Source organism: Rana temporaria, chromosome 2, assembly GCF_905171775.1.
Source record: "Rana temporaria chromosome 2, aRanTem1.1, whole genome shotgun sequence".
Classification (NCBI taxonomy): domain Eukaryota; kingdom Metazoa; phylum Chordata; class Amphibia; order Anura; family Ranidae; genus Rana; species Rana temporaria.
The window spans coordinates 306438713-306459284 of record NC_053490.1 but is presented as its reverse complement, the minus strand read 5'-3'; the positions used below and the strand labels follow the sequence as shown (position 1 = coordinate 306459284).

Genomic DNA, 20572 nt, shown 5'->3' with positions numbered 1-20572 from the left:
TTTTTTAGCTGGCTCCTAGATTCCAAGCAAATTTGTCAAACCCTGCAATAACGTCATTGAACTAAAGCTCTGCATTGATAGACAAATGTTACAGTTGTCACCAGAACAAGAGGTAAAAGAAAACCTTCCAATGGTGACACCTCCTCCAGCGTTAACCAAAAGGAAAAACAATGCGATAACCCAACAGGCAAAATTACATATAGATAAATAATAGTGAATTAGTGCAACACTAAATTATAGTGTCTATTCTGTGCATTAATCCCACAATCCTCTACACACCAGTGTTCTTTAGATGTGCTCTCACCTGATTGGATTGACCTCTACAGTTCTAGGAGGTCATATACTGCATGAATCAAACAAAGCTTAGTAGCACCTCTCCCCGAAATTCTTCTGGTGTTCACCTTCAAAAGTGAGTGTCTTGTGACGTCATCACGCTGGGTGGAGTGATTGTGCTGCCACTGGTACACAAAGAGTAAGGCAGGCCATACATTACACTTTTTTTTTTCATTTAGCCAGCGAGTTGAAAAAAAAGTGCAGATTCCACCATGTTCTGCAGGCAGGCCTTCAGAATACAATTATGAGTGTTACCAACTATAGCTGGTAGTATTGATCGGGCAACTTCTGTACAAGATCAACTTCTGAACATCCAGTCTGCCCATACATGGAACAAAATGTGTCCGTTCCCTGCTGAACCAGCCGAATTTCAATCCATCTATGGCCAGCTTGAGAGAGATCTCACAGGCGGCTTTCAGAGAGGTTTACATGAATTCCTCTACATACTTTTTTACATGTAAGTGATTTTAATCCATATTTATTTTAATAAAAAAAAAAAACAGTGAGCACTATGGATTTTGTCTATTTCTTCTGAGCTATAAACGGCATAGCTTACTGTGACGGGCGCAAGTACGTTTGTGAATCGCCGTATCTAGCTCATTTACATATTCGACGCGTAAATCTACAGAAGCGCCCCTAGCGGCCAGCGTAAATATGCACCCAAGCCACGACGGGGCAAGGAGACTTACGTCGATCGGATCAAGCCCAAATTCAGGCGTATATGGTTTCGAGAATACGGCACAGAGATACAACGGCGCATCCTACAACTTACGCGGCGTATCAACAGATACGTCGGCGTAAGATGTATGTGAATCCGGGCCATTGTTTGGAGCTGAACACCAAGGGAATTGAGCGTAGAGGTGCTACGGAGCCTTGTATTTTGATAAATGCGGTATATGACCTCCTATGATTGTAGAGGTCCATTAAAATAGGCAAGAGAACATCTAAACAGCACTGGGTTGTGGAGGATTGCAGGATTTGTGCACAGAAGAGACATTTGGACACACTTTAATGAGTAGAATGTGGCACAGTTTTTTAAGTTTGACACTGAGAGATTGGCACTTGATTAATGTGGGGGATCTTCTGAGACGCATATCGACTTGTGTACAACCAGTTATCCCATACATGGATTGAAATTTGTCTGGTACCTGCTGAACAGGCCGAATTTCAATCCATGTATGTCCGGCTTAATTGGAAAAAAAAAATGAACACAGACAGTAAAAAAACTTCTATTAATTTGAGTGGGAAAGGATTAAAACCTCATACTTAGGACATCATGTAGTAAGATTATTTGTTCTCACATTACATTCATCAGACACAGTTGGACCAGTATCCCTCACATTGTCTCAGTTAACAGGCTGCAGCTACATCTGAAGAGCAAAGCTGCTCTGCAAGTCTTGACCTGTATCATAACTCTCAGTCCTGGCCAGACCTGAAGGCAGTTTAAAAGTCAAGGACATTTTATACAGTTACTACAAAAAGAAACCTAAAGCAAAGGTCCCTTTTTTGCTTTTTGCTTTAGAGTAGGGGAGAGATAAAACCATTAAAAGGATATTTTTGGCTAAGATCACTATAGCATGAGCATTGAAGACGACCTCATTGTCCTTCAGATTGGTTGAAACATAAATTTCATGGATTACATTTCATGAAAAGGTTGCTAGTATTGTTAATGACCGGCAGATTCTCTTTGAACAAACCTGGGAACCTTGGGCGACATATCTCCCTCTCTCTCTGACTGCCGGCATGGTAACGTCTTCCCTCCTCCCCTGCTTCGTCCCCTCTTTAACCTAGGTTCTTCTTTTTTGGAATGCTCTCTTTTCTCTCTCTTTTTTCCTTTTTCTTCTCTTTCCTTCTATGTGATTTTGGTTCGCAAGCTTTTGTTATTTCACTTTGGTGGCTATTGAGTTTACCTACACAAAATAATATCTACAAGATGATACCTTCTCTGATTTGTATTTTTCACTACTACAAGCTATGGTACTGCCATATTATGTGTTTCCACGTCTCATGTTAGTGGTAAATTTCCCATATAAGGATTATATTACCACTATGTGCTGAATGTTCATTCTCTTGCACTGAATTCTTGTACTTTGTATTATTCTGGATGGCACTGCGATACCCACTTGCTTTTGTTTCTACCTGGCTTTAACCAAAAGAAAACTTTTTGAAAGTAAAAGGCTATTTTTTACTGTATGTCCCAAACCAATGGGGAGATTTCCCTGGAAACGTAACAGGAAATTATGTTAGATCTCTCCAAAGCGAACCTAGGGCCAGATTCACAGAAGAGATACGACGGCGTATCTCCTGATACGCCGTCGTATCTCTGTGATCCGCCCGTCCTAACTATGCGACTGATTCATAGAATCAGTTACGCATAGCTAGCCCTAAGATCCGACAGGTGTAATTGACTTACACCGTCGGATCTTAGGATGCAGTACCTCGGCCGCCGCTGGGTGGAGTTTGCGTTGTATTCCAGCGTCGGGTATGCAAATTAGGTTTTACGGCGATCCACGAAGATCCGCGCGTTCGTCGCAATCCCGTATGTCGTCGCTAGTCCTTTTTACCCGTCGCAAAGTTACACCTGCTTTAACATGGCTTATCTTTAGATCAGCCATGTTAAAGTATGGCCGTCGTTCCCGCGTCGAATTTCGTTTTTTTTTTTTTGCGTAAGACATCCGGGAATACGAAACGCCGTAACGCACGTCGCATTTAAATGGTACACGCCTAATTTAAATGGTGCCCGCCCCATTTGAATTAGGCGGGCTTGCGCCGAGCGCATTTACGTTACACCGCCGCAAGTTTACAGGTAAGAGCTTTGTGAATCAGGCACTTACGCTGTAAACCTGCGGCGGTGTAACGTAAATGGCATACGTCACGCTGCCGTGGAGCAACGTAAATGTATCTGAATCTGGCCCCTAATTCGTATCTCTGAGTTCCGACGGTCGTATCTATGCGCCTGATTCATAGAATCAGGTTACGCATAGATATCCCTAAGGGCCCTTTCACACGGGCGGACGAACGGTCCGTTTTTTAAAATTTTTGCAATTCCAGGCCGGCCGCTAGGTGGCGCTTCCGTATTATTACGTGAGGAATATGCAAATGAGGAGTTACGCCGATTCAGAAACGAACGACCGCCTGGCGCTTTTTTTTTTACATCATTTGCGTTCGGCTTTTTCCGGCGTATAGTTACCCCTGCTATATGAGGGGTAGCTAATGTTAAGTATGGCCGTCGTTCCCGCCTCGCATTTTGAATTTTTTACGTCGTTTGCGTAAGTCATTTGCGAATACGGATGGACGTAATTTACGTTCACGTCGAAAGCAATGACGTCCTTGCGGCGGAATTTCGAGCATGCGCACTGGGATATTTTACGGACGGCGCATGCGCCGTTCAAGTAAAACGTAAAAAACGCGGGGTCAAGGGAAATTTGAATAAAACACGCCCCCTACATCCCCATTTGAATTACGCGGCCTTACGCCGCAACACATACACTATGCCGCTCTAACTAAGGGCGCAAGTTCTTTGTAAATAAAGAAGTCGCGCCCAAAGTTAGAGCGGCGTAACGTATCGGAGATACGTTACACGGGCCGGACAAATACGCCAATGTATCTGAATCCGGCCCAGTGTTTTTATTTATTTATATGACAGCTTAAAATGATGGTCAAATGCAACCTGCTATATTTCACAGCTTGGTGCAAATGAGGCCCATTGAATAAAAAGTATTTTTCCTCCCTTCCTTGAAGTAAAAAAGGCTAGTCTGCTCCCATTTGATACTATAAGGAAATGTGAAATGTTACAGAGACGAGTGCCCACAATTTTTTAAGGGTTCCACAGAAATTTGGGAGTACGTTAACTTGGCGAAGTGTGCGACTTTCCCAGCTGCAGATTTGGCTGCACAACATTAGCATGTCACTGATTGGTCTCCCCGTTTGCTTGGAATGACTCTTACCTGTTACTTGAGGGGGCTGCACAGCAGACTTCTTAATAAATGAATCCTTTCCCCCAAAAGCGATAATTGGTTCTGCGGGTGGAATCCCCTTCTCTCCATTAGAACTGCTGATATCAGAAAGTGTTATCACCTCTTCAAATGCAGGCGATGAATCTTTGGAGGAGAAGCCATTTTCTTGTTTGGAAGGTTGTACCCCATTCACCAGAGAGCCTCTAAATTAAAAAAAGACATATACAGTTTATTAGGAGTTGCTCTATGCCAACATCACATATGAAGTATGACTGCAGTATTTTAAAATGTATCAAACGTCCAGCTTTTCTTAAGTTATTGGTTGGAGTATTGGGGCCCCTGCATATCTATTTGTCCAGGATACCACTGTTCTAGGGAGAAGAAAATACAAATATGGGATTGTCACCAAAACAGTCTTCCAATGGCAGCACTTCCTGGGGTGACAACTGTAAGACCCCTTTCATACTGGTTTGCTTTGCAGGCGCTTCAATGCTAAAAATAGCACCTGCAAACCGACCTGAAACAGCCACTGCTGTCTCTCCCCAAGGGCTTTCACACTGGAGCCGTGCGCTAGCAGGAAAGTAAAAAAGGTCCCGCTAGCACAGTGTTTCTCAATTCCAGTCCTCAGGCCCCCCCAACAGGTCAGGTTTTCAGGATTTCCATTATTTTGTACAGGTGATTTGATCAGTTTCACTGCCTTAGTAATCACCACAGCCTTTTCATCTGAGGGAAATCCTGAAAACCTGACCTGTTGGGGGGGCCTGAGGACTGGAATTGAGAAACACTGCGCTAGCAGCATCTGGAGCGATGAAGGAGCGCTCCTCCACCGCTCCTGCCCATTTAAATCAATGGACACCGCATGCGGCTATACCAGAGGCGCTTTGCAGTGGTTTTTAACCATTTCTCAGCCGCTACCGGAGGGGGGGGGGGGGGGGACTGCCCCACTATTAGCCAAATAGCGCCACCAAATTGACGGTAAAGCACTGCTAAAAATAGCAGCGCTTTACCGCCACCCCCACCCCAGTGTGAAAGGGGCCTAAAGGAGTGGATTTCCCTCTCTTTGGAGAGATTTTCTTTCACTCTCCAAAAAACAAGTAACCCTTGAAAATGAACATGCTATAGTGCCGTCAGCGTCCCATGGGTATGAATAGTTTGGGGGGGAAAAAATATCTAGAAAGGATGGGTTAATTAAGATGTTCCAGATGGGTGAGAAGATGATGCAGCTCCTCTTGGTTTGACAAAGGGGCAAAGACTATTGCCCCAAAATGCGTAACCACACCCAACTTTGTGACATCATCCCACATGCTTCGGAGTATCTCCGAAAGCTCAAAGAAGCCTCCCAACTGCGGAGGGCAGCTTGTGTTCCACACAGCCTGACAGCTCACACAGATTTCCTATCCAGCACTGGAGCTTCCCTGCCCAACTCTGCAGACACACCAGCCACTTGCCTGACGATCTCTGCACACAGGTCAGCCACCTTCCACCGCATTCGGCACAGTAGAGCCAGGATACCAGGACCCCTCTTCATACTAAAATGCCTTTTTTCCTGCTACTGCAGTGAGTGTATTTTAGTACTTTCTTACTGAATCCATCTTATTGCACTTAGATGGGTACCCCCCCTCCTGCTTCCTTTCTTGTTACATTGTAACCCTTTTCTTCTCTATTCAGCTTAAAAAAAAATGTTTTGTCCATATACATGTATATGTACACACACAGCGGGTAAAATAAGTATTGAATACGTCACCATTTTTCTGTGTAAACATATTTGTAAAGATGCTATGGACATGAAACTTTCACCACATGTTGGTTGCAACAGCTTGTTTAAGGTATGGAAAATAGAACTCTTTGGATGCCATAATACACACGTTTAGTGGTCATATGACACTGCACATCACCCAAAAACACCCCAATACCAATAGTGAAGTTTGCAGATAGGAACATCATGGCGTGGGGCTGTTTATCAGCATACGTTACTGGCAAACTTCATATCGTTAAAGGAAGGATGAATGGAAAAATGTACCAAGACATTCTTGATAAAAATCTGCTGCCATCTACCAGGATGATGAAGATGAAACAAGGGTGGACATTTCAGCAAGACAATCATCCCAAACATAAAGCCAAGGAAACTCTCAATTGGTTTCAAAGAAAGAAAATAAAGCTGCTAGAATGGCCCAGCCAATCACCTCACTTGAATCCAATAGAAAATCTATGGAAGAACTAAAGATCAGAGTTCATAGAAGAGGCCTACGGAACCTTCAAGATTTGAAGACTGTGTGGAAGAATGGGTCGAAATCACACCTGAGCAATGCATGGGACTAGTTTCTCCATACAGGAGGAATCTTGAAGCTGTCATTACCAACAAAGGAGTTTGTACCAAGTATTAAATAAAATTCAGTTAACGTGTTCAATACTTTTTCCCTGTGTCATTCAATTTTATTACACATAACTTCATTTCTGAACGTATTTGTTTTTGTTTCTTTGTATGTATGGATTGCATGGGTTGTTACTGACAGGTGGTGACAATTTCATGTCCAATAGCACCTTTAGAAATAGATTTACCTAGAAATATGGTGTCCTTTTCAATACTTCTTTTACCCGCTGTATATATGCATGTATATTTTATATTATATATAATTAAATACACAGTATCTCACAAAAGTCACATTTTTGTAAATATTTATTCTATCTTTTCATGTGACAACACTGAAGAAATTACACTTTCCTACAATGTACAGTAGTGAGTGTACAGCTTGTATAACAGTGTAAATTTGCTGTCCCCTCAAAATAACTCAACACACAGCCATTAATGTCTAAACCGCTGGCAACAAAAGTGAGTACACCCCTAAGTGAAAAAGGTCCAAATTGGGCCCAAAGTGTCAATATTTTGTGTGGCCACCATTATTTCCCAGCACTGCCTTAACCCTCTTGGGCATGGAGTTCACCGCTGCTTCACAGGTTGCCACTGCAGTCCTCTTCCATGATGACATCACAGAGCTGGTGGATGTTAGAGACCTTGCGCTCCTCCACCTTCCGTTTGAGGATGCCCCACAGATGCTCAATAGGGTTTAGGACTGGAGACATGCTTGACCAGTCCATCACCTTTACCCTCAGCCTCTTTAGCAAGGCAGTGGTCAACTTTGAGGTGTGTTTGAGGTCATTATGTTGGAATACTGCCCTGCGGCCCAATCTCCGAAGTGAGGGGGATCATGCTCTGCTTCAGTATGTCACTGTACATGTTGGCATTTCTGGTTCCTTCAATAAACTGTAGCTCCCCAGTGCTGGTGTTCTGTCGAAAAATGCCCGGACGGAACTGCACATGCGCAGAACGGAGCATCAGTACAGCTGAGTTTACGATTATCTGTTGTCTCGCGTGGCCGAGGCACGTTCCTGTAGGAGAAGGGCAGATATTTACATGAAGGGGTGGATTTTTAAATGATAGGCAGTGGTGGGGTCAGAATTTTTATCGATGGCCAAACAAATCTGCTAAATAAATCTTTATCTGCTATTCTTTATGTACGCTTGCAGGGCATTTTTAATGAATTGAAGGGCGGCTTTTTCTATATTAAAGACTTATTTTCCAGCTTTGTTTGGCCATCGATATAAATTCTGCCCCCACCACTGCCCATCATTTAAAAAATCCTCCCCCTTCATGTAAATATCCATTCCTCTCCTACATGAACGTGCCTCGGCCACGTGAGACAACAGCTGACCGTCAACTCGGCTCCGTGCGGCGCATGCGCAGTTTCACCTGGGCACTATTCTATTCGATAGCCGAGCACTTCTCGACAGAACACCGGCAGCATTCATGCAGCCCCAGACCATGACACTCTCACCACCATGCTTGACTGTAGGCAAGATACACTTGTCTTTGTACTCCTCACCTGGTTGCCGCCACACACGCTTGACACCATCAGAACCGAATAAGTTTATCTTGGTCTCATCAGACCACAGGACATTGTTCCAGTAATTCACATCCTTAGTCTGCTTGTCTTCAGCAAACTGTTTACAGGCTTTATTGTGCATGATCTTAAGAAGAGGCTTCCTTCTGGGATGACAGCCATGCAGACCAATTTAATGCAGTGTGCGGCTTATGGCCTGAGCACAGACAGGCTGACCCTCCATCCCTTCAACTTCTGCAGCAATGCTGGCAGCACTCATACGTCTATTTCCCAAAGACAAGTTGACATGTTGAACGTCCAGTGACCAATGTGAGAGAGGGAGAGCGACAACACCAAATTTAACACACCAATTCACACCTGAGACCTTGTAACACTAACGAGTCACATGACACCAGGGAGGGAAAATGGCTAATTGGGCCCAATTTGGAAATTTTCACTTTTGTATTCACTTTTGTTGTCAGAGGCTTAGACATTAATGGCTGTGTTGAGTTATTTTGAGGGGACAGCAAATGTACACTGTTATACAAGCTGTACACTCACTACTTTACATTGTAGCAAAGTGTCATTTCTTCAGTGTTGTCATTTGAACCTAGCTAGGTATTACATTGCATACTTTCTAGTGTGCCACTATAACTCTATAACTGCCTCCTCTTAAATCAAAGGAGTAAAGAAAAAAAAAAAAGTGTATGTTTGTTTGCTTAAATTAGGCTTCATTCATAGGACCATAACATTTTTACTGATTATTAGACCCCTTTCACACTGGGGCCACCCATGAGTTAGCAGTAAAGAGTCGCTAGTTTTACCGGCCCCTTACTGCTGTTTAGCGGAGCTTTTCGGGCGATAGCAGGGCGCATTTAACCCCAAAGAATGGGGTTAAATACGCCCATGTTGCAGCATTTCCGCTTTTCATTTCAATGGGAAGGGAAGTTTTGGGAGCGATGTTGTGTACCCCAAAGATGCTACCTGCAGGACTTTTCTATTGTCCCCAAAGCGCACCACCCCAGTGTGAAAGCACTCTGGCTTTCACACTCCGGCAGCATGAAAGGCAGTTTTCAGGCGTTTTACAGACACTGGCCCAGATTCACAAAGCACTTACGCTGACGTATAACAAGTTACGCTGACGTAAGTGCAAATGTGCGCCTTCGTATCTGTGCACCAGACCCACAAACAGATATGCGCCTAAAACCAGGCTACACCCCGCCGGGTTAGGGTGGGCGCACATTTAGGCTGGGTGCATGGTAGCCATTCAAACATGCAAATGAGGGAAATACGGCGATTCACGAACCTGCGTGCACCCGACGCAGGCTACGCGAGGTGCGCGTAAGTTGTACGTCCAGAGTAAAGTTATTCCCCATAAAGGAGGTGCAACCCAGCAGCAGACATTCAAAGGTCTGCACCAGGGAACACAAGCTGGCGTATTTTACGTTGGACGTGTGTCTGGCTGGGCGTAGGTTACCTTCACGCCATACGCAGTGATCCAGCGTAGTTTAGGCAGTTTTTCCGACGTGGCTGTGAGCAGGCGCAGGGGGATGCGTCCACGTCACGGCGCATGCGCAGTTCGTCATACGTATCTATCTGGCGCTCGGCCCATCATTTGCATGGGGGTCACGCCTCATTTGCATGGGTCACGCCCACTTTCACCTACGCCGGCGTACACCTTCGAATCCCACGCCACACTGGGAGCACTGGCTTGCTGAATGCATTGCTTGCCTCTCTGCGCTGCGTTGGCGTAGCGTACATTGGTTACTCTACGGCAGGGTAATGTGCGCCTTGCTCTCTGTGAATCTGGGCCACTATTTCTAGTGGTAAAATGCCTGAAAACTGCCTCAGTGTGAAAGGACTCTAAGGGCCAGATTCACGTAGCTTGGGCGCAGCGTAACGTAACCCGTTTACGTTACACCGCCGCAAGTTTTCCGATTTAGTGCCCGATCCACAAAGCACTTACCTGGAAATTTGCGGCGGTATATCGTAAACAAGTCCGACGCAAGGCGGCCCAATTCAAATGGGGCGGGTACCATTTAAATTAGGCGCGCTCCCGCGCCGGACGTACTGCGCATGCTCCCGTCGCAAATTTCCCGACGTGCTTTGCGCGAAATTACGACGCGCCAACGTTTTGAGAATCGCGACGTCAACAAAGCACTTACGCCGGGAAAAATAATTTTTTTTAAAAATATTCAAAAGCGACACGGGAAAGACGGGCATACTTTAACATGGTGGAGTAATTTTCCACCATGTTAAAGGTGCACTATCTTTGCGACGGAAATCTAACACTTGCAACGACGGGAAAAATCTTCGTGGATCGCCGTAACTCCTAATTTGCATACTCGACGCTGGTTTACGACGCGAACTCCCCCCAGCGGCGGCCGCGGTATTGCATCCTAAGATCCGACAGTGTAAGTCCATTACACCTGTCGGATCTTCTGGCTATCTATGCGTAACTGATTCTATGAATCAGTCGCATAGATACTCTGAGAGATACGACGGAGTATCTGAGATACTCTGTCGTATCTCCTTTGTGAATCTGGCCCAAAGACATGTTTTCTAGGAGAAAAGTTCTCATGTAATGATTAGTAAAACACTAGTAAAGATGCATATAAATGTGTTAAGATGCATAGACGTACATTAAGATAACTTATTTCCCCTTTGTTTAGACTTCCTTTATGCATGTACAAATGCTTATACAGGCATAAGCATGTAAATTGCATATTCTTAGACAAACATTTTTGGATTGTGTTATGGATCTGAAAGCAACTCATGTTTACACACCTTTGTGATTAAGCTCCATTGAAAACAATGAAGCTGTGTTAAGGTCCACAATTGAAAACCCATGTTTTACGGTCGTGTGAATGAAGCCTTGGGCATGTGTATGTGTAGTGTGAAATAACATACGCATGAAAACCAGGTCATAACCATCAAAAAGAAGATAGCACTTAGTGTAACATGATATTGTAAATACACAAAAGCATATTACCGGCTGTATTTATATTAGTGTGCTTCATTTGCTCTTTTTTTTTTTTCAATCTTGGTTTCAGTTTACTTTAGCTTTTATCAGTTCAATATATCACCTAGACCAAATTAGTTGTTAAGATATCCTGCATGTAAAAGTCAATTCACAAACCTTAACACAAGTTTTTTTGCAATGTGTTCAAATACCACTGGTTGGTATTAACACTGGCATTCTAAAAAAAAATTCTACTGTGTGGAGCAGAAAGAGAAACTATTTGAGGGCGATAATATAAAAGCTATGAGCAAATTAGCACTTTGTGGGATATAAACGCTTTCAGCAATCAAATATCCTTTTCATCTCAATTTCACACGTATGTAATACTAATGAATTGAACATTTAATGAGAAATATGTGAGAAGATATGAGAGATCACGGGATAAAACGGCGAACGCAATTAAAAAAAAACTCATCCATCTTCGCAAATTCACGTTTATGCATTTTATGTTTTCGTTTTTTATTAGCTTGTCATAACTTACATTTCTGTTTGGCGCCCCCTAGTGCATGCTTTCTGGGAATACATTTTGAAAAAACCAAGCATTGACAAGTACACGACTGTCGATGGGCTTTGAGCCTGTGCCAATGGCACTACTTTAGCATCAGTTTGTAATGCTTGACAGATCATTTAGAACCAATTCACAGTTGACATGCTTCTCCCGTGCTTCAAGTGTGTTTTTCATTCGCATAAACTTGTAGGGGTAATGCAAAACCCACTTGAAGTTAATAAAAGCCCATTGACAAAGGCCAGGCTAATACCATACCATGAGTGAGTTAGGGTGGGAGGGAATCTTCCTGCTGGGCTTCTGAACAGCAGATAAGGTGATGAAGACCTGTCCCACTTCACCAAAATCAGAAGAATTCATTCTGTTATGCCAATCACTTAAAGTGGTAGTAAACTCCTGCATTTAATTTTTACCTACAGGTAAGTTTATAATAAAGCTTACCTGTAGGTAAAATGAATATCTCCTAAATATGCACTGTTTAGGAGATTTTCCAGTGAGCAGCGGCCAGTGACGTCACCGACGCATCGTATCTCGGCCATTCAAGTGGCCGCAGCCCAAGAACCAAGAAGGAAGAGCGGTGACAGCGTGCCGCTGAAGGGCTTTTTTTCAAGGTAAGTCTTTCATAATGTGCTAGTATGTGATGCATATGAGCACATTATGCCTTTACCTTGCAGGGGATTATTATTATTATTTATTTTAAGTTCACTACCGCTTTTAAGTGAAATGCTTGCGTGAGGAGAAAACATTGTAATGTGGTAACTGAATTCCTCCATCCATTTAAATCAGGGATCCTCAAACTACGGCTCTCCAGCTGTTGCGGAACACCACATCCCATGAGGCATTGCAAAATTCTGACATTCACAGACATGACTAGGCATTATGGGAATTGTAGTTCCTGAACACCTGGAGGGCCGTAGTTTGAAGACCCCTGATTTAAATGAACTTCAAATACGAATAATGCAATTTACATTTTTTTTTTACATATCTGCATTTAGACTAACCCCTGAGATATGTCAGGTGCTGCATTCCTGTCTTGTATTCTCACCACCTTCTTCTCTGGAAGCTCAATCTTCATGATAACATCAGTGGGTACTGTTTCAGCTATAGACAATGCAAGAAAAAGAAAAGCAATATTTAATCTTGCTCAATAATATACTTTTAGCAGATACTAAACCTAAGTCCGACTTAGGCCCCTTTCACACGGGCGGACCGTTCAGGCCTGCCGGTCAGTTTTTAAGGCGGACCTGAATGGACTCTCAGTGCAGGTCTATGGAGCGCCGGATGTCAGCAGTGACATGTTGGCCGACATCCGATCCGCTAAATTCAGACGGATGGAAACCTTATTTTCCATTCATCTGGCTGATCGGATCAGATGAAAATGGACTCTAGGGTCCATCTTCATCCGATCCCCCATAGAGGAGAGCGGAGCTCTGACAGGTCAGTCCCTTCACAGTGTGCAGAGATGGAGCCGTTATCCGCCTGCTCAGCGGGAATCAACGGAGCGATCTCTGTTGAGCAGAGCGGAGCCCGTACACTTACACGTCCGTGTAAAAGAGCCCTAAGAGCTCTCTTTTTTGGCCCGCAGGCTTACTGAGAGAAAATTAATAAATAGATTGCTGGCTATTGTATCCAGGCAGCTGCAGTACCCACAATTGTCTGAATACCTGAACAGTGACTGTGGCTAATAGCATGCAGTCACTGTGCAGCTGATAATTTTCCATCTGGCCCAGTCATTTTATAAAAAAGACTTGCGTCAGGCAGGATGGTGCTGGCAGGGCCAGCCACGGCTCATATTTCATCCAGTTTAGCAGGAATCGGATGGATATCAAGCCATTTACACTTGGCCATAGACAATGCGAATCTCTTTCCTACAGCCACGGGTTGCAGGAAAGAAATTTGCACGATTTACCCAACACCACTGACAGAGGAATCCCTGCTGCTTGGCCATTACTTTCTCCCAGCATGAGCGGGCTTGGGAAGCCGTCCCCGCTGGGAGAAATCAGTGATTATTGCTCATGGCTATAGCACCCGCTTGCGATAATCAGAAGCGAATACGGCAGGCTGATTGTACCAAAGATGATCGATCAACTTGGTACATTCAGCCTGCCCATTAATGGTTCGTATATGGCCGGCCTAAATTTTGATATATTGGGCCGGATTCACAAAGAGTTATGCCGGCGTATCATTAGATACGCCGACGTAACTCGGAATCTAAGCCCGTCGTAAGTTTAAGTGTATGCTCAAACTGAGATACACTTAAACCTAGCTAAGATACGACGGCCTGCGCCGTTGTATCTTAGGGTGCAATTTTTCCGCTGGCCGCTAGGTGGCGCTTCCGTTGATTTCGGCGTAGAATATGTAAATGACTAGATACGCGATTCACGAACGTACGCTTTCCAGTCGCAGTAAAGATACGCCGTTTCCGTAAGAGATACGCCGCGTAAAGATAAAGCTGCCCCCTAGGTGGCGTAGCCAATGTTAAGTATGGCCGTCGTTCCCGCGTCAAAATTTGATAAGTTTACGCCGTTTGCGTAAGTCGTCCGTGAATGGGGCTCGACGTAATTTACGTTCACGTCGAAACCAATACGTCCTTGCGACGTACTTTGGAGCAATGCACACTGGCATATGTACACGGACGGCGCATGCGCTGTTCGTAAAAAACGTCAATCACATCGGGTCACCAATAATTTACATAAAACACGCTCCCTCATCCTCATTTGAATTAGGCGCGCTTACGCCGGCCCCATTTACGCTACGCCGTCGTAACTTAGGAGGCAAGTGCTTTGTGAATACAGCACTTGCCTCTCTGACTTACAACGGCGTAGCGTAAATACGATCCGCTACGCCGCCGTAAACATGCACGGATCTAGGTGAATCCAGCCCTCTGTATAGTATTTGAAACTATGAATCCGAGGGGGTGGAGGAAGGTTCCATCCTCTGGTTTAGTATTCAGATTACCTTTGACTGGAGTAGATTCTTGTTTGGTCTCTTTTCCATTCATGGTTTGCTTATCTTCCTTCTTCTGCAAGAAACACAATACAAACCGTGAATTAATGCATAACATGGTTACAGATGCAATAACATTTATTAACCATGCTTCTAAAAGTCACACAAATTATTTTACTTGTCATCTTACTAGGTATTTTATTATTACTTTAAATGGCTTTTTTTCAGCTTTCCTTACAAGGCACCTTATTTATTACCAAGGAGCAAAATGATAGTGACTTTGAATTAAATTGATTTTAATTATGAGATTATTAGACAAATGAGCGTTTTTTTTGCATGCTAATCTCAGACCAAACCTGAAGAGTTTAAATTCAGGAGTGATATCATGTGTTGTAATGTATTTGTTTTGCATTTTCGAATGACAACTGTACTGATTAAAACGAAAATTGTATGAACTGGCATCGTACAATTTTTTTTCCGTGCTTGTCCAATCAAATAATATCGGATGATCTGTCCTGATTGGCTCTCGAAAGCTCTGTACTAATGATCAGATTATCGTACGATCGTTCCGAAATCAGTATTTTAAGGCTGCATTCACACCGATGATTAAAGCTGGTGCAATTTGTAGCGGCAGCAATCTTCTGATTCCTACTGTCGTTCACTATAGTGACAGGTCGCCAGCGGTCGCAGCCATTCGTGGCTCTCTGCACAGCCAGCTGTGGCGATTGCTGCTGGATGCACACAGTGGTTGTGTTGTGTGGAGAGCCGTGAATAGCCGAGTCTGCCAATAACCTGTCAATCTAGTGAACAGGGCTGGCGGGCCACACCTAGCCGCTCAGAATTGCGACAAAAATCTGAATGCACACCGGCCATAATGAGTATGTAAACCCAACATTCCATATTCCTGATGCGCCTGCTGTACCATGTACTTGTATGAGGAAGTATCCGGTTCTCTTTGTATTGTTTCTTTGTGTGAAATCCCTGGTATTCCTGCCAGTCCCTCTGCTTTCTTATTAAAACTGACCACACTAAGCAGAACTCACCGTGGTCAGTTCTCTAGCCTGCTCTCAATGATCAGTCTTGTCACCCCCTCCCCCTTCTGCACAGACATTCACTGGGAAGATCAGTGTACTTCTGTTTATACACCCCCCCCCCCCCCCCCAGCTCTTGTGCAGCTGAGACGCAGGAATGTGATCAGTTAGAAAAAAAGGGGAAAACGTGTTTATAATGTTTTTTATATCGTTACACAAATGTTTTGCCTTTCATTTCTTTTTTAACCCCCCTGGCGGTATTCCCGAGTCTGGCCCGGGGTAAGATTTCTGTACCAAAAGCGGTATCCTCGAGCCAGACTCAGGCTCGCCTTTGCAGCAGCCACAGACAAAGTTACTCACCTTGTCCCTGGATCCTGCGATGCATCCCCGCTGTGTGAGCAAGCAGCATCCTCGCTCGATTCACAGTGTCCTCCTGTGCTGCCAATCTCTGTTCCCTGCGACGTTACGATGCACGGGGGCGGAGAATGGCGCCAAATTCAAAAAAGTAAACAAACACATTACATACAGTATACTGTAATCTTATAGATTACAGTACTGTATGTAAAAAATACACACCCCCCTTGTCCCTAGTGGTCTGCCCAGTGTCCTACATGTACTTTTATATAATAAAAAACTGTTCTTTCTGACTGCAAACTGTAGATTGTCCATAGCAACCAAAAGTGTCCCTTTATGTCAAAAATGGTTTTAGAGCAGCTAGAAAACAGCGATAATAAATTATAATCACTTGCAGAATTGTGCGATAGCGGTTTGTGGGGAAATTCGTCATAAAAAAATAAAAGTAATGACAGCGACAATTCTGCAACTGAGAAAAATTCTGTGATTGTGAGTTGATTACATTATTGAATAATTTTTATTATAATTATATTATTATTTGTTATAATTATTTATATTATATTATAATTTATGATTTTGTTTTTCAAACTTTTTCATACCCGGGATGTCTACTAGACTCTTGTTTGGACAGATTTAAGTGAGTTATTCCTAAGAATTACAGGCCTACAATATAAAACGCCAAATTTCCATGCAAATAATGGTACCGCTTTCAGCACCTAAAATCTGAAATAATCATACCGCCAGGGAGGTTAATCAGAATGGGGTGTTTTACTTTAATTGCTGGTGTGAATGTAGCCTAATAGTCAAAATACTTGGAAAATGGATAAAGTAACTTGCATGCCGTAAAGTCACCTGATGTACTGTATGTAGTAATGCCTTTAGTGAATTCAACAACAATTATTTAAGAGTGAAAATAAGCAAATAACGCACAGAAATGAATATACCTCTCTTGTTATGCTTTGTTGAATTTAGGCCATTATGTTTCAAAAGGTACAATGAAGATGGTGTACAATTGTATCGCATGTATAACAATTGCCTCCTTTTTAAAATGGAGTAGATCCTTTATCAAATTACAACTGGCCATGACATCCTCAGTTAAATAGAGAAGTACAGTTTTGTTTCTAAAATCATCATTCCTGCCCTTCTGTCCTCTGCAGCAAAACTTTACCTTTTACACATTATAGCCATCTTTGATTGTGGTGCCATGCCTATAAGGCAGTTTTCTTCTCTAGTGCTTCATTTTAATCCATGGAATGAAATGCTTTCCTCCAGCTGAATGGATATATTTTTAAGTTCTATTGAACTTTTTGCTACATAATTCATGAGGGATAGGAATAATGATTTGGCTCTACAAATGTACTTATCTATTTGGCGGAGGATCGATGCAGCTTAACAGTTGCCCCTCCCAAGACCACTTTCACACTGAGGGCGTTTTGCAGGCGCTATAGCGTTAAAAATAGTGCCTGCAATCCGCTCCTTAGACCCCTTTCACACTGGTGCCGCCCATAGCATCATGCTAATGGGCAGCGCCGCAGTACCACCGGCAATACACCGCTGTAGTGGCGCATTGCGGGTGGTATTAACCCCTTCTCGGCCGATAGCGGGGGGTAAAAGCGCCCCGCTAGCGCCCAAAATGCGGCGCAAATCCGTCGGGAAAATAGCAGTATTTTAGCGCTATTTTACCGCCAACGCTATGGGCGTTGGCAGTGTGAAAGGGGTCTAAATCTCATACTGCCCTGGTCCCGAGTGGAGCAATTGATTGGATATCTTTTAAAACCTTGCTTGATCAGCTCCAACCAAGATAAACAGCACTGGGCAGCGCTTTCCCTTTCCATCTGAATTCATTAACCATTTACGATTCATTAAGGCAGTTTAAAGACAAGCAGCACACACTACCTTATATAACAAATTGTATACAATATCAGAAATGCCCAACCACAGCACAAGCAGCTCTCCACCGCACATGGCTCAAGCTGCTTTCTATGGGTCTTCTGATATTTAAGGGGTAGATTGATACGGGTTCCTTGGTAGAGAAGTCTCTATTAACCAATCTGAACAGCCTCATTCACAAGCATCAGCAGTTATATTTTATTAAATTAGGAGACCAAGTTTTCACCATAATTCCTATTTTTCAAAGAGCTCATCCAAAGTTCCTCTGTTCATTCTGTCTGTGCAAGACATCTTGCCTTTTTTTTTTATTTATCATGGTAAAACGTATTTGATCCTATTTGCTGTGTAATTTATTCTTAGTTAATTATTAAACATATTTTTGTACTTACTTTGCCTGATGCGTCTGATTTTCTTGTCCTTTTCATTATTTCTTCAAGGCGCTAAAATATGTAAAAAAAAAAACATTATTCAGTGTTAAACATCACATCAAATGCACAGCAGCAGTACTGTTTAATGTAAGATATCATCAGAGAAGAAGAATGCTGAATGATATATGGAGAGCATCTTCTGTACATACCGATAGATGTGAATCGATAAATATGAACGTCTTATAATAGGGCTCATGCCACCAGCTCCGTGATGTTGTCATGGAGGAGTGGAAGAGGACTCCAGTGGCAACCTGTAAAGCTCTGGTGAACTCCATGCCGAAGAGGGTTAAGGCAGTGAAAGAAAAAGATCCTCCTTTTCTGGGGTCCCCCCAGTAGCACTCCTGGCTTCTCCTCCTCATTGAGTGCCCCAACGAAGAGCTGAGCTGCATTCCATGAGGCACCTGTGCGGTCAAGCTCCACAGTCCTGCTGCAGCCTCAATTGACACAGACAGCAGGACTCGATCCTGCTCCCATGTCACTGGATTTGACTGACAGCAGCGGGAGCCAATGGTTCCCGCTGCTATCAATCTATCCAGTGAGGACCCAAGACAGTGGCTGGAGCTGCTGGGCTCATGCTCGTCGATGGAACGATCAGGCTCAGGTAAGAAAAGGGGGGGGGGGGGCAGCTGCAGGACAGAACGTTTTTCACCTTAATGCATAGATTGCATTAAGGTGAAAAACCTTGAGACTTTAAAACACCTTTAATCTTCTTCTGGTGAAGCCATTCCTTTGTTGATTTGGATGTATGCTTTGGGTCATTGTCATGCTGAAAGATAAAGTTCCTCTTCATGTTCAACTCTACCTTGACTAAGCCCCCTGTTCCAGATGAAGAAAAACAGCCCCAAAGCATGATACTGGCACCACCATGCTTCACTGTGGGTATGGTGTTCTTTTGGTGATGTGCAGTGTTGTTTTGCGGCAAACATATCTTTTGGCATTATGGCTAAAAAGTTCAGTCTTGGTTTCATCAGACCATAACACATTTTCCACATTCTTTTAGGAAGCTTCTAATGCATTTTTGCAAAATCTAGCCAGCCTTGGATGTTTTTCTTGGCAAGAAAAGGCTTCTGTCTTGCCACTCTACCCCATAGCCCAGACATCGGAAGAATATGGGAGATTTTTGTCACATGTACCACACAGCCAGTACTTGCCAGATATTCTGCAGCTCCTTTAATGTTGCTGTAGGCCTCTTGGCAGCCTCCCGACCAGTTTTCTTCTCGTCTTTTCATCAATTTTGGAGGGACGTCCAGTTCTTGGTATTGTTACTGTTGTGCCATATTTTCTCCCCTTGATGACTGTCTTTACTGTGTTCCATGGTATATCTAATGCCTTGGAAATTCTTTTGTACCCTTCTCCTGACTGATATCTTAACAATAAGATCCCTCTAATGATTTGCAAGCGCCCTGTGGACCATGGCTTTTGCTGTAGGATGCGACTGAAAAAGCTTCAGGAAAGACCTCCTAGAACAGTTGAACTTTATTTGGTGTTGAGGTACTTTAAAAGATGGCAGGTGTGTACCGACTCCTATTTAACATGAATTTGAATGTGATCGCTTAATTCTGAACACAGCTATGCAACAGTTGTACAGTTTATAGGTCACATTAAGGGTGGAAAAAGTTCTGAAATTATTTATCTTTGTCTTGTTTTTTTTACATCACAGAAACCTGACATTTTAAAAGGTGTGTGTAGACTTATTTTCACTTTGTGTATATATATATATATATATATATATATATATATATATATACACACACACACACACACACATATACACACACATTTTATATATATATATTACATATACATATACATATACACATATATACACACACACACACACAGTATCTCACAAAAATTAGTACACCCCTCACATTTTTGTAAATATTTTATTATACCTTTTCATGTGACAACACTGAAGAAATTACCCTTTGCCACAATGTAAAGTAGTGAGTGTACAGCTTGTATAACAGTGTAAATTTGCTGTCCTTTAAAAACACAGCCATTAATGTCTAAACCGCTGGGAACAAAAGTGAGTACACACCTAGCTGAAAACGTCCAAATTGGGCCCAAATAGCCATTTTCCCTCTCTAGTGTCATGTGACTCGTTAGTGTTACAAGGTCTCAGGTGTGAATGGGGAGCAGGTGTGTTAAATTTGGTGTTATCGCTCTCACTCTTTCATACTAGTCACTGGAAGTTCAACATGGCACCTCATGGCAAAGAACTCTCTG

General features: G+C 43.2%; 1 protein-coding gene across 4 annotated transcripts in view; it reads right to left on the bottom strand.

Annotated features, from left to right (window-relative positions):
* Positions 1 to 20572, bottom strand: part of MAP7D1 (MAP7 domain containing 1) — a 148074-nt gene that overhangs the window by 1591 nt on the left and 125911 nt on the right. For all 4 annotated transcript variants that reach the window (XM_040337333.1, XM_040337332.1, XM_040337331.1 and 1 more), the window contains 4 exons: positions 18305 to 18355; positions 14653 to 14716; positions 12696 to 12795; positions 4281 to 4492 (listed from right to left, as the gene is read on the bottom strand). In XM_040337333.1, coding sequence (XP_040193267.1) covers positions 4281 to 4492; positions 12696 to 12795; positions 14653 to 14716; positions 18305 to 18355 — 427 coding nt within the window. The remainder of the gene's footprint in view (positions 1 to 4280; positions 4493 to 12695; positions 12796 to 14652; positions 14717 to 18304; positions 18356 to 20572) is intronic.